This window comes from Coturnix japonica, chromosome 1 (assembly GCF_054131305.1).
Source record: "Coturnix japonica strain WE chromosome 1, WE-NBRP24, whole genome shotgun sequence".
NCBI lineage: Eukaryota > Metazoa > Chordata > Aves > Galliformes > Phasianidae > Coturnix > Coturnix japonica.
Window position 1 is genome coordinate 26,552,714 of NC_140663.1, and position 14,312 is coordinate 26,567,025.

At 41.3% G+C, this 14,312-nt stretch overlaps 2 protein-coding genes across 12 annotated transcripts in view; one reads left to right on the forward strand and one right to left on the reverse strand.

Annotated features, from left to right (window-relative positions):
- Positions 1–4,155, forward strand: part of PPHLN1 (periphilin 1) — a 68,861-nt gene extending 64,706 nt beyond the window's left edge. For all 7 annotated transcript variants that reach the window (XM_015854625.2, XM_015854634.2, XM_015854643.2 and 4 more), the window contains exon 10: positions 1,995–4,155. In XM_015854625.2, the coding sequence (XP_015710111.2) occupies positions 1,995–2,204 (210 nt within the window). In that variant the 3' untranslated portion in view covers positions 2,205–4,155. The remainder of the gene's footprint in view (positions 1–1,994) is intronic.
- Positions 4,156–6,720: 2,565 nt separating this feature from the next.
- Positions 6,721–14,312, reverse strand: part of PRICKLE1 (prickle planar cell polarity protein 1) — a 56,657-nt gene continuing 49,065 nt past the window's right edge. For all 5 annotated transcript variants that reach the window (XM_015854670.3, XM_015854686.3, XM_085536247.1 and 2 more), the window contains exons 4-8: positions 13,790–13,927; positions 12,754–12,957; positions 12,013–12,199; positions 11,003–11,866; positions 6,721–9,009 (exon numbers count right to left, since the gene is read on the reverse strand). In XM_015854670.3, the coding sequence (XP_015710156.2) occupies positions 8,150–9,009; positions 11,003–11,866; positions 12,013–12,199; positions 12,754–12,957; positions 13,790–13,927 (2,253 nt within the window). In that variant the 3' untranslated portion in view covers positions 6,721–8,149. The remainder of the gene's footprint in view (positions 9,010–11,002; positions 11,867–12,012; positions 12,200–12,753; positions 12,958–13,789; positions 13,928–14,312) is intronic.

Below are 14,312 nucleotides of genomic sequence, written 5' to 3' on the forward strand. Positions count from 1 at the left end.
CGATAGGAAGCCTGATGCAAGCACTTGAAAGGCATGTGTTTTCCACAATGAAATACCATCTGTCTGTCACGCAGCTAATCAAACAGCAGTTCTTCCTGAGCTTTCGCCTTGGAAAGAGGCAGGAAAAAAGGAGCTAACATTTGCTCTGTTTTGAATTTCTCTTTGCAAGTACCCTACCACACTTGCTCTGGAAAATGAGCTCTGTGAGAATTTCTGTTTCTTACTGATATTTTGCTACCAGACAACTGGACACATAAAGCAGGAAACAAACCCAGTCTTTGAAAAAATGCCACGTGTGTGCTGTTTCCACATTTGAGCTGTTTTGCACCAATCTGTTTTGGACTGCGCTGTTGTTTTTGACTTCGTAATCTCTCCTGAAAATGAGTTCCTCTCAAAAGATTTTCTTTCATTTCCTAACCACTGTTTGAAAAATGGATCTGGTTTTAAGGCTACAGCATCATAGAATATACTGTCAAACGTGTGACAAGTCTTTAATAAGAATATTGTGTTAAATCATTATGTTTCTGACAATGATAAATAGAAAAATGTAGCGTAGCACTGGTGGGATGGTTCTGTTTGGTTCAAGTTTTTGTTCTCTCCCTCTTTTTCTTTTTTCCTCCCCCCTTTTTGTCTTGTAACACAGAGAATCCTTTATATACAGTAGCATCATCTGTGCCCAAAATATCACAGAACCACAGAATTGTAGGTGCTGGAAGGGACCTCTAGAGATCATCAAGTTCAACCCCCTCCAAAGCAGGCTTCCTTCAGCAGGCAAAATACATACTAACGTGGGAGGAAAAGCTCACATAACAGAACTCCGGGTTCGAATCCCCTGTGGCGCAAGTGGTAGAAGTGCCGCTCTGCTACACAGGAGGCTCGAATCCCAGGGGTTGGACTTGATGATCTCTAAGATCCCTTCCAACCCGCACAAGATTATTATCTATTAACTTTACAAAAGCCAAGTTATAGCGCAGTATTGAAAAATATGCTGAGAAATATTTATTCCTTCTGCAAAATGTGGAGATACACAACTGATTTACCTTTCTTCAAAAATTCACTGTGTTTTCTGGAAGGAAATTTGTCAGAGAAAATAGGATTGTGTGAAAATGAACAATTTCTAGTTATTGGAAGATTTTAATAATAAGATTTTAATAAGATTTTAATGTGTGTGCCCCAGTGGTGCAGTGGTTAAGGACGCCGCCTTGCAACACTGGGACCCGGAGTTCGAATCCCCCCTGTGGCGCAAGTGGTAGAAGTGCCGCTCTGCTACACAGAGGCTCGAATCCCGGGGGCTGGACTCGATGATCTCTAAGGTCCCTTCCAACCCGCACGAGACTATGATACTATGATACTATGATATCTTCCTCTTTTGGTGGTGTTTAGATCAGCAACCTCATTTGGAACCTGAAAAAGGGTGAAGGACTACTGCCAAGATTTCTTTTATCTTTTAATGGATGAATCACACACACAGTCAAACTACTTACAAGTTACGCTTGTCATGGTCTTCTATGAGACATGGAGATCCAATAAATAAACATAATTTGGTGACAATATTTGAATTTGACTTGTATTTAAAGCACTATGAAAGATTTAAAACTGAGTTAGTGTTGTGTAAAGATGGAGATTGTTGGTTCAATCTATGTAACAGTTGTATTCATTTTACAGATTGTTTTACAAAAATCTGATTTAGCATTTGCATTTTATTCTGCCATTGCTTACTAAGTAGTGTTGCAAGAGAATCTTGTTCTCTTTTTTGGCATTTTTTTTGAGTAAGAGTTATTTCTTGTGTTTGATTAGTCCTGTACCAGGTATATTTGTATTAAAGTCAGTCAGAGGAGAGGAGAGGAGAAGGTAAGTATTTCTTACAACTGAAACTCGTTAAGCTCACTGCTCTTTGGTTTTGGCTCTGCAGTAACTCCTAACTTAGAGGCTTGTTGGTGTGCTAATGTAGACAGTCTTATATTTAACTGTTTTCTAAAATGTGTTGTTTCTAGGTATACAGACAAGACTGTGAAACCTTTGGCATGGTGGTGAAGATGCTGATTGATAAAGACCCATCATTAGAGAAGTCCATTCAGTTTGCTCTGAGGCAGAATTTGCATGAAATAGGTGAGCGATGCATTGAAGAACTCAAAAATTTCATTGCTCAGTACGATGCTGCCAACCAAGATATATCAGAATCCTTCAAAGATGGCTCATACTAAGACAAAAATACAGTTTTAGAACTTTATACACAGTATGTGCACTGTAATGCCTACGTCTGATTCTTGTGGGGAAAGGGGAGGTTGTGTTGAAGATTCGAACCCAAGGCCTGTGCTACCTGGTAGCTCAGATGGCCATACCTTGTTCGCTGTGGTCTCCATGGTTGTATTCTTTCTACCTGTACTTGCTGACGTATATTCCTTTGAACAAGATGTTTTTTCTTCAAAAATTCTGTAAAGTGACAAGTTATTTTTGAAACCTTTACACAGTTACCTGGCAAAACACATTCAGTCTGATGTCTGTGCACTTGTGTTTGGATGTTTGTAAGCATAACCAGAAACACCGTGCTTTTGTATTAAAATAAGAACATTCTTCCTTCCTCAGCTTATGCAGAAATGTCCTATGTCGATATATACTGTAGGAAAGGAAGACTTGTAAAGTTGCTCGCAACTATGATTTAATTTATTTATTATAGATTAATTTTGAATTTCAGATTGATTCTGTAAAATTACACCAGGGCTTATGTCTAGTCTTTGCCAGAGGAACTTTGCCTGCTTAATGTTAGAACCTACTTTAATTCTGCAAATACTTTTTATATGTTGGTGTTTTCCACACTCTAAGTCATTACTAGTAAGCAGTATTATGTAGAATTAATTCCAGTTTTTGTTAACTGTTTGCAACTGTTTGCTTTTTTAATTATTTTTATACATACGCATTTTTGAACTTACAGAATGTAACCACAGGCAGACACTGAGGAAAGGTCTCTGCTTTCATCCTCTTCCCCTGTTCTCCCTTAAGCCTCACTAATTTTCATGAATTAGTTTTTAACAATTAGGAGGCTGTGTTAATCTTCAGAAATCAAGAAGGCACAGGAATTTGGGGTGCCAAGATGAGGTCTGGGCCATCCCTCTATTTAGTGACTCCAGATTGCTTGAGATCAGTTATAATGTGAAGCTAAACCCTAAGTAGGCCCCACATGTGTTATTTCAAACCTAAATGATTCTGTAGTAGTGTAGCGTCTGGAGCCAGTTTTGACTTGTAGATAGTGACTTGTAGCTGGGAAAAATGGTTGAGTAGAGGCAAGAGACTGCCAGAGCTGTGCCATTGCATTGCAGAGATGAGATGTAACTTAGGAATCATTGGCAGTGTAGGGTTATCCTGACTATTGGTATGTGTACATATATGGTAATATTGTTTTTCTTAAATGATTTAGGAAAAAGGAGAAATTGAGTCACAATCAAGAAAAAGTAAACATGATTGTTTTCTACAGGTGTATTTAGAAACTTGAAATTCTGTATGAGGGCTAACAACTAAAGCTCATCGTTTCTCATACGCAGAGTATTAAATGAAAAGGTCGATGGATTCAGCCCCTTATTAAGCAGCTTCTCAGATTAGTTTTAATGTCAGGTGAGTGGGAAAAGTTCACCGATCCTACTGGGGTCAGAGAGGGGGAAGAAAGGTGACTTGTGGTGGCACAGCAGCCAGACCTGACCCAGCCCTTTTGGCAACAGCCTGACTTGTCCTGCGACCACAGGCAACGTTCTCTGAGACAGAAGCATAGCAAACGGGGCTCACAATGGACCAGATAGCCTTCAGGTGGTAGATCTGAGCTTCTGCTTTGGGTTAGAAACACTAAAGAAAAGAACCAGACAATTTGTGCTTAATTTATTTTTTGTCCATTGTTACTGTATGTTGTGTTGGGAGTCTCTTTTGTTCTCTTAGTGGAAATTTAATCAGGCTTCTAAAAGTGTCTGATTTTTCAAGTGCTTTTCTATAGAGCTTACAACACTGTTGCGTTTTTGCAGTTAGTTTTTGCCAGTAGGTCATCAACACGGCTGTCCTTAGCTTTCTTCTGTTGTTTTTTTTTTTTTTAAATTGATTTATTCTTACTGATAATCTAAGGAGACACTTGATTTTATTTTTATTTTTTTAATAAATGCTGTTTCTATGGAAGCGATTGGCAGCTGTTTTTTTCCCTGCTTAATTCTTGTCGTGATGCTGAATGTTCACGAGTAACCATTTGTGATGTATGCTTGATGCCGATGTCAGTACAATGTTATGCCGCTCAGCCTGAGCAAGAAATGCATTTCCTTACTCCTGCTTCCTGTAGGAACAAGGAATTTACTTTGTATCGGTGTAAGAAGTTGTCCTTGGTCTCATGTAGAGCCTCAAGGGGCTGCTTGAAAGGCGCGGAAAAAGCATTGACAGAAGGAACCAGATGCTGTGCGCGAGGAATTGTTCTTTGTCCTTTTAGGAGCTCTTGCAAACACAGTGTACTTCTAGGACTTATTAATGTGCACATGCCTTTCAAAGAATGAAAGGGGAAGAGGAAGGAAACTAGTGTGGAAATTCAGCATTAGCTGCTGAGGCTGCAGTGAATGTGAATGGGTCTGTCTTCTCAGTGGGGGTGAGCTGGCAGCCTTGAGCAACAAGCAGGGCAGTTAGGGTGAAAGTCAGCAATACAACCACTACAGATATAAAAGGAGCCAATACAGCTTATCAGAGGATCTGCTTCCTTGTGACTGTGTTTCTGTGCAGGATTTCCTCTTTCGGGAGGGTGAGGATAATGTGTGGCCCAAATGTTTCTCACTATCGTGAAGTCATCAGCTCCACTCACAATATGGTACTTCTTCCAATAATGTGAAACCAGAGCTGTACATTCTGTACGTGTGTTGAGTGCAGGTATTGCACATTATAGCCCGTATAGTTTCCTTCATATTAAGATGGAAGAATTAAGATGGATAGTATTACAAAATTGGATAGTAGTACAAAAACCTGCCTGTTCTGTTAAGTGTGGTTACAGGTACCTGTTATTCTTCCCATGATGGGATTCTCCCTCAGTGATCCATTCCTCAGCAAAGCACAACTTTTTAAATGTTTTAAACAGTCTTAGTTGCTTGTAGCCCTGCAGCCTAACACAGGTGACAGGACGAGGGGAAATGGCCTCAAGTTGTGCTGGGGTAAGTTTAGGTTGGATATCAGGAGACGCTTCTTTACAGAAAGGGTTGTTAAGCACTGCAATAGGCTCCACAGGGAGGTGGTTGAGTCACCATCCCTGGATGTGTTTAAAAACCACTTGGATGTGGTGCTCAGGGACATGATTTAGTGGAGGGCTGTTAGTTAGGGTAGCATGGTTGGGTTGTGGTTGGACTCGATGATCTTTAAGGTCTTTTCCAACCTGAGTGATTCTATGATTCTAGGTAAGGGAGAGCAATGTGCCTCAAAGCTGAGGTACCTAACCTAGCCCTGAGGAAGCTGCTCAGCCAGAGCACTGCTTCCCTGGGCACCATGCTGTGCAGCTGTACCTTCACCGAGCAATGTCTCCAGGGAAGAGATGACAGCTCTCACCTTGGGCTGGAAAAAATGGCTGCTTTTTTCCTTTGGTTTGTTGTTTTGTTTTAATAGCACTATGGGGAAGAGAAGTCATCTTTCAATTCATTTATCTGGAGGTTTAGAGGGAGGTGCTATGGAATTGAACTCTCTGAAACCAGCTTAGAAATGACACTAGATATCTGTGCTGAATAGTTGTGTTGTTGAAAAAGAAGGAAATGATCACATGCAATGAATGGAAAATTTTTATCACGTTTATCATCTGATACTCCATAAGGCTTTGTGCTTTGGGAGACTCTCTATGTGCTGCATTTGTGAAGATGGTGTAAGACAGTTTAGAACAGGTGCTGCTGGGATGTATCTGTGTGAAGTACTTACTCTAAAATGGGCCCGGTAGCAGCAAGAGGGCTTGTTGTTCCAGAGGATTCTGACGACCTGTATTTGCAAATGCAGTTAAGAATGGAAAATCCCAATCCCTATTTGAGTATCTGGGGGAATGCACTAACAAGTCAGTATCGCTCCTCAAATCCTGGAAGTCCTCAGCAGGCTGGTTGTTGTAATGTCCTTAAGCACAACAGCCATTTAGCTGCCAGAAAAGCAAATGCTGCCTAAGCCACTGGGGCAGCCTGCCAGCTGGAGGCATCCTGCAAGCCGCCCATGGGCCCCTATGCTGTAGCATGATATTACTTTGATCATCTTTCGCATACGCAAGACTTGTTTGTACTAGAAAGGGACTTTTATATGGTGAACACCACCTCTGGGAATAAAGGATCTGTTTATTTTACCCTGAAAAATACAAGCAACTAACAGCTGTTTTGACTTGGCTGCAACAATAACTTCAGTTTGTTGGGTGTGCGCAATGCATGTGTCCATTCCATCCTTAATGTCTAGCTGCTTTCATTCCCAAACTTTTTATATCCTTAAAAATGCCTCAGTTCAATGTGCCAGTTTTGTTTATGCAAGAAGCACCTGTTTCTTCATTCATGTGTTCTGGTGGTCAGACATCAGTATTAAGTAACAGAATCCTGCTCTTTACTTAAAATAAGCTTCTGTCAATGCTTTAACTTGAAGGTGAGTTTGAGGCAACTACTTGACCAGCTTGTCTTCTAGGACAACCCTGCATCTCTCTCCCCTGATGTAAGCAAAGATGGAGATGATTTTAGAGAAAAGAGGGGAACAAGAAGAAAATCCACATCCACAGGAGTTGTGTATTTGTTGTATGGATATATTCCAGGCTTGTGTGGTTTTTACATTTATATAGTTTACATTTTGCTTGACCCATAAATAACACTTGCAAGATTAAGAGGGCCATAGTTCGGACAGTATTTACAGAGCCCCACCATGCATACAGAGCTTTTAATACCTACTAGTCAAAATTAAGCTGTTTTGCACTAAACATTTTTCAATATTTTTAAACTCCCTGACTAAAATACAAGCACTATTTCGTCCATAATGCTGCTGTTAAACCCCTAACAAATCTACTTTGATATCGTAACAAACTTCTTCAAATTCAGGGATATAAAAATATTCAGCTTTTAAAAATCTTAACTGTACAATATGTACATCAGTATTTGCACTGTTAAATTATGAATACATTTAAGCCTATGAAATACTACGTTATAAATAGCAATTTTTTGGATTCAGAATCGTAACTAATACATTTTAAAACCTGGATAATGCATCTGAAAAGACACAATTTTGGAGCCCAATCCTTTAAGCCCTTATGAAACTGTTTGTTATGTAAGTAGATTCATTGACTTAAATGGGGTTACGTGCCTGAGCAAAGGATTCCACCATTTGTACCTTTCTCTTTCAGTGCTTTGTTGCGGAGGAAATGACATAAAAGCCGTCATTGCTCTCTGGTAGTCAAGTCCAATTCCAACAGCTGAATTAATCTCTTCCTTTCAACAGGCACCAAAAAAGCTTTACACAGGATGTAGTCATTTTAAAAAACAACAAAAACTGGAAGGAAAAACATGGAAGTTAAATGTGTAAACCATCTGCTGCTTTAGGGTGTATCGAGGCCTCAAGCATTTCAGCTCTCACAGTCTGATTTTTAACACCTTAACAGGGGGATCTATGGAAAAGCAGCTCCTTCTGAAGTTAAAGAATAATAATAATTCCAGTTTTTGTAGGGAAACGTCAAGGAGGAAGAATGAGTTTTATCAGTGAGGAGAGGGCACTGTCTGTAGCCATCTGTTTGATGGAGAGAAGAAGTTGAGTATCACCCTGTGTGGGTGTGTACGGCTACAGTACAGGACTGATGGTTTTATCTATTGATCTCCATTGAATCCTCTCTCTCGGGTAACTGAATGTAGGTGAATAGAGAGCTTAATATAATGTCTACAAAAAGTCTTTATCGAGAACGCAGTAACAGTATTTTGACAGCTGAAACACCGTATGTAAACCTAGCGCAATCTGAACACATCATCATTTGGCATAGTGACGTTTCCCAATGTTACTTTACTCTCACAATGTAAACTCTGAATGCGTTATCAATTAAACTGGCAAAGCATTAAGAACCTTAGCAACTTGCCTAAGTACGATTATTAATATAAAAAGACGTGGTTCAAACTGTAGCTAAAGTTGACTGGTCTTCCCAAACTGTTAAAACAAGTTAAGAAATAATGCAGTTTTTCCCTTTGTGTCCCCTTTTCTTCTTCTTTGATTTGGTTGTCCTTTGTCCAAACTGAGAACTAGATAATGCAGTAGTTGGACCAGAAAGGTCATCTGTGTAGTACGGATATCTCAGTGACCGTGGCTGTGGAATTGGCTGTCCTAGGAAATACCCTTCCTCTTCAGAATCCGATGATGAGGATGAAGTTGAGCACCAGGAGTCATCTTCCTCACCGTATAATCCAAAAAATTTATCAACCGCCTGATTCCTCAGTGCATAATCAGAGCTGGTGTGGGCATACCGGCCATACAGCTCCGCATTTTGAATGTAGGCCCGAAACTCACGTGAGCTTTTATTTGGAATAAATTTTTCATGATCCTGAGGTGAGTAATAACGAAACCTCTCTTTTGGAGAGTATCTTCTTTCTGTGGCCAAATTAAGTGCATTATCTGAACGAGATTTCCTACTTCTTCTGCGATGATGAGAAGGTCGGCTCCCACGTTCTTCAAAATGATAAACGCGCCTACGAGTCCGTTCACTCATTGGAGGCTGGCGAACTTCAACATTCTCGTAACTGCCGTTATCGATAACATCATCTGAAAACTTGACTTGCTGTGGTCTAGACTGGGATTTAGATCTTCTCAGTACAGGCATATGTGCTGGCTTTTCCTCTGGCAATGCTTTTTCCTGGCACAGCTCTGAGCTCAGACTCTTCAAGGACTCTGTGCTCCGATGGAGCATTGAAGAATTCAGAGTTCCCATGTTGCTCATCTTCTCACAGTCCTCTACCTCCAGTTCTTGGAAAGTTTGCAAAGAATAGAGAGATGGCCGTGGCTTGCTTTCTCCATCCATTGAAGCCCCTGTGGTGGGAGTGGAAAAAGAAGGAAAGAATATTATTAGAAGCATATCAAAGAAATAGGTATTACAATGAAATGTTGAAAACACTTCACGAAAGCAGACTTAATTAGTGTTAGACAGTGGACACAAGCTAAAACACAGGAGGTTTCCTCTGACCACTAGGAAACACTTCTGTGCTGTACAGAGATGGAGCACTGGCACAGGCTGCCCAGAGGCTGTGAGGTCTCCTTGGACATCTCCACAAGCCATCTGGACGTGGGCCTGGGCACCCTGCTCTGGGTGTCCCTGCTGAGCTGGGGCTGGGGCAGATGGACCCAGAAGTCACTGCCAGCCTCAGCCATTCTGAGATTCTGCTCTGTGAAGCTATTGCCAAAAGGACTAACTTCACATAAAAGTGAATAAGTAAGTATTGGTTTCACTTTCTTTAAGACCTAGCTAACACAAGGATTTCAAGAATGGAAGAAGTTGAGTGCATTTAAAATATTTAAGCAGCTCTTACATGTGAAAAGCTAAGCCTCTAAGAAAAGAATTACTTCAAATTATTCTATGTAGATCACTCTGATGGTAATGCCCCTTACTGATTTCTGTGGAAACTACAGCAGACATGAAGAGCACAATAATGCTGTTCTTCAACAGTCACCACCACAAGAGCCTGCATGCTGTGCACATAAAAATCTGCCCCAGCAGAGGTGACCTTCTGTTGCTGTTCCCACTGCTGAAATGCACCACCCACCACCTCAGTGTGCTCACATCCACTGCTTGGTCTCCATCAACACCCAGTAAAGTGTCGATGAATGTCAGTGGGTGCGATACTTTTTTTTTCAGCACGGAGGAATTCAGTGACACCCCTTTGCTCCACACGCGCTTCCATGTCAGACTTCATTGAGTCACACTGCCCCTCTGCTGCCATCTGTCTCACAGCAACAACATGGAATGGAATATTGGTGGGAAGCTTCAACCTCCACTGAGGCTGAACGCCACCACCATCAAGGGACAACATAATAAAATAGGGGACGTTACCCTCAGAGCAGCCCTCATGAAATCCACGCTTACCATTTTGTAAGGCTTAAAATATGAACTGCTCCTGGTATCGTTAAATTCAGTATTCCAGAACAAGAGTTTCCATTCACCCTTTAACACCCCCAAATGCAGCACCTGTGGTTCCTCCTTCCTTAACTCCTACACATAGCTCCTCTCATCATTTCCTTCTGAACTGCATGGGTAACGCAGCACATGGCTGGCGCTGACCTATATGAGTAGCTAGAATAATTCATGCTGCAGAAGGAAAGCAGTGTGTCTCTTTTGGCCAATTCTCAGGTTCTGGGTTTTTGCCTTGTTTGGTGTAATTTTTGTTGGGGAATAGGGATGGGAGGGCAACACACACAAAACGTGGACGTGCCTGACTATCTGACTTCTATCCTTTTGGCTAATTTCAGTCACATTTGTCAAGGAGGTTCACAGAAGTGGATTATCAGTTGCTCTTCAGTCAACAGAGAAAGCTAATCTCATAAACCTTATTTCCTAAGGCTAAGAAGGTTACTACTATTTCAGATTTTCCACATACTTTTACAAGCAATTCAGGAAATCTACACTGTTTTGCAGATTACCTTTAAAATTATACTAGCAAAGAATGCAACTTCCTGTACTTAAGGTACAAAATTTGCCTGAAGCAGTGGTTTGAATATAACATGCAGAGTTTAAGACTGCTTTTACGCTGCTTAACGTTGTTTATGTTGTCTGTTTAACGTTGTTTATGCTGTTGTCATTATAAGCAAAAAGAGAATTTAAGCAGAAAAGGATGTAAATAGAATTTAAATAGCATAAATAAATCTTAAGGAAGAATATCTGCTTGATAAAAGCTGTTGCTTACTTTATGTGTACCTCTTGCTGTGAAAGCTTTTTAAATAGCATAGATACAAGCTTAGTTCAAAATATTACAGTATCCTTACTTGATTAAGCTCCCCATCAAAACCATTCAGTTTCCCCTGCCATTACCTGTTATATTAGACAAAGCCAAAGAATCCATTGAATCCCGAACACTTTGTTCTTGCTGCTTCAGATCAGACAAACATTCAAGTGAACCTCCGTACCACGGCGTTTGGTCGTGTTTGTATCCCGATGCCCCATGTTCCATGTCCAGCTCCTGGATTTTTCTGCTGCTGGCAGGGCCTGGATGGCTGCCATATGCAGAGTCACCCAAACCATCTTGTGATTGGGCCCAGTACATGTCTGATTGATATTTCTTACTTGCCAGGCTCGGGTTATTTTTTTTCAAGTCCAACTTGCTCTGGACCATGCTATCAGAAATCCAGTGTTCACTTGATCTGATCTCTACTTCAGCAGGTTGCTGGAAGAGGCTTTTATCACCGAACTTCAGAAGAAGTTGAGTCATGTAGTCTTCATGTTCAGCCCATTCTTCAGGGTCTTCAGGCATTTCTTGCTCCACTCTTCCTTTCCAGAAGTCTTCATTAACAAAGCTTGCCTCTTGCCTTGAAAGGCTTAAGTCATCCAGCTTACGAGAAAGCGTATCATCAGCATTGTCTGAAAGACCAGGAAATTTATAATTGAGGGCTGGTGACAGGAGGAGAGACTGGCGGCACTGGTCAGCTGAGCGGCTGCTTTTTCCCATGCGAATGCTCCTCCTGGAATCTCTCGATCGAGCAGACTGAAATGCTGAATCCGAGGAATCGGAGGCATGAACGTCCTCGCCCAAGCTGCAGGTTTTTGAACAGTAGATCTGCCCTTGCTTTGGAAGGAAAGGGCAGCCAAGCAAAGAGGTCTTGCATTGAGCACAAGAAAAGCACGTCTCTGTAGCGTGCCAGTGCTGTCCATCATAGGTCATCTGAGCGTGGTCAACACCTAGAAAGGGAGAAAAAGCAATGCTCTGGGTTCTCTCAGAAACTACTTGCAGAAATGACAGCTCTGGAATGCTTTTTTTCTTTTTTCATAAATTGGCTTTCCCCAAGTTTGTAAGTTTAAGACCCAAAAAGGACATACATACATACCAATGTGCTCCCCACAGGTCTCGCAGTACTCTGCATAAAGCGATTCAAAACAGCTACAGCAGAATGGGCGCCCGTCCTTCATGATGTATCTCTGCCCACCCAGGACAGTTTCACACTCGAGGCAACAGAAGTGTTTCATGTGCCAATGGCGACCTTCAGCTTCTGTACACTCATCAGCAAAAATTATCTTTGAAGAGATACAAATGAACTTTCATTAAAGTGGGGAAAAAACTCACCTCGGGACTCAGAACAAACAAAATATCCTATCTGCACAGTTAGCACATCAAGTTTATTTGTGGTTAGCTGGCTTTTGAGTGCCATGATAGAAGCAGCAATTTCCTACAGTTAATGTGGCATTTTCACCTTTTATTTGACAGCAAAGAAAGGAGAAAAATGTACTTTTTAAAGCAAAAAATTAAATGAGATCATAGTAACTCAAGAAATAGCTGCTATTATGATGACTTTTTTGAATATCCTTACAGAGTCTTTATTTAATTCGATCTGCAAGATTCATTTCTAAATACAAACAGGTACATGTTTCCTAAATACAATCCAGTTGCTTGTCATACTGCCATTTTGATGAGAAATTAAACACACTTCAGCTTTCAAACACAGCTACGCACCGCAGCCCTCACAGCTTGAGGGAACACATCTGCTGTTAGCAATTGCCCAAGCAAATGATGCAGTTTGTTAACGGAACAATAACAGGTGGGAGAACTGAATGCAAAGTGTAAATTGTACCTCATCACAGGCTGAGCATCGAGGCTTAAGTAGTTCAGCATGGTGTCTGCCACAGTGAATCTTTCCATCTTGGTAGAAGTAGATGAGGTCAACAAGGAGCTCATTACACGTGAAGCATACAAAGCATGATGGATGCCAGCATACACCAGGACCAGCTCTCGAAGCAAAAACTGCAACTTCACCGCCGTTTATTTTTGTACCACACTGGGAACAAAATCAATAAGTGAACACACTTCCCGTCCCAGACATTTAAACCAACTTAAAACACCATGCCCAACACAAAGGGTTTATTTCATGGAATGATAGAATGGCTTGGGTTGAAAAGGCCCACAATGATCATCCAGTTTCAGCCCCCCTGCTATGTGCAGGGTTGCCAGCCACCAGACCAGGCTGCCCAGAGCCACATCCAGCCTGGCCTTGAATGCCTCCAGGGATGGGGCATCCACAACCTCCCTCGGCAACCAGTTCCAGTGCATTACCACCCTCTGGGTGAAAAACTTCCTCCTAATATCTGACCTAAACCTCCCCGTCTCAGTTTAAAACCATTCCCCCTTGTCCTACCACCATCAAACCACGTAAACAGCTGTTTCCCCTCCTGTTTATACGCTCCCTTTGAGTACTGGAAGGGAGAAAAATTTTAGAGAAAATAATTTTATTTCGACATTCTGAGGAGAGGAAAAAAAAAACCCCTTAGTTCTGTGCTGGACAAATTCTGTGTGTCAACAAAACTTCTGTGAAGAGAAGTTTATTTTGTACCCAACAATATTTTGATACAAATGCCTGTTTTTCCATTTGTCACTATTTTATTGTGAATCAGCAACAGTAGAAAATACGTCAAAGCCTCAGTTTATTGCCACTATCAAAGGTTTTTTGCTTAAGCAAGCACTACCTTCATTCTATTTATGTGCCATTTCAAAAACATCCTTTTTTGTGTGCGTGTTCAGGCACAGACGAAATAAGACTGCATTTACTACTGAGATACTGTAGTTATATATTATTGAGCCCACTGCTCGGCTTGTGGCTCCAGCAGTATTACCTGTTCACAGACTGCGTGCATCACTGCTCTCGAGAGGAGTTTAATAGTGCCTCGTCCGAGTGCCTCCTTTTTGCGCTGAGAACTAAACATCTGCAGTTCTTTCTTTTCTTCTTCGCTTAAAGACTGGCAGTATCTCACCTTCCAGAGAAAAGGCAGGAGAATCTCACTTTAGATCCCGAGCTTTTAAAAGAGCATCTCAAAAAATGAGCTTATAGCATGCAAGAAATACAACAGGCATAGAGGCGATCAACACTAAACCTCAGCAGCTTGTCTTCTTTACCGTCATAATACAAGCACAGTACAGAGAGAAATTTTGAGTTGCAAAATAAAATAAAACAACTGTGCTTAATGAAACAGTTGTCCGGGCAAGAAATAAGATTGTAAAAAAGCCAAGCCAAGAACTGCTGCTGCCCTAAAACAATGGAACTGGCCTCAATCAGCCACAACATCCTTCTTTACTTTTATGGTAAAGCACCTACAGCTCAGCACTGCAGTACACAGGATCTCAAGCGTTGACACCCCC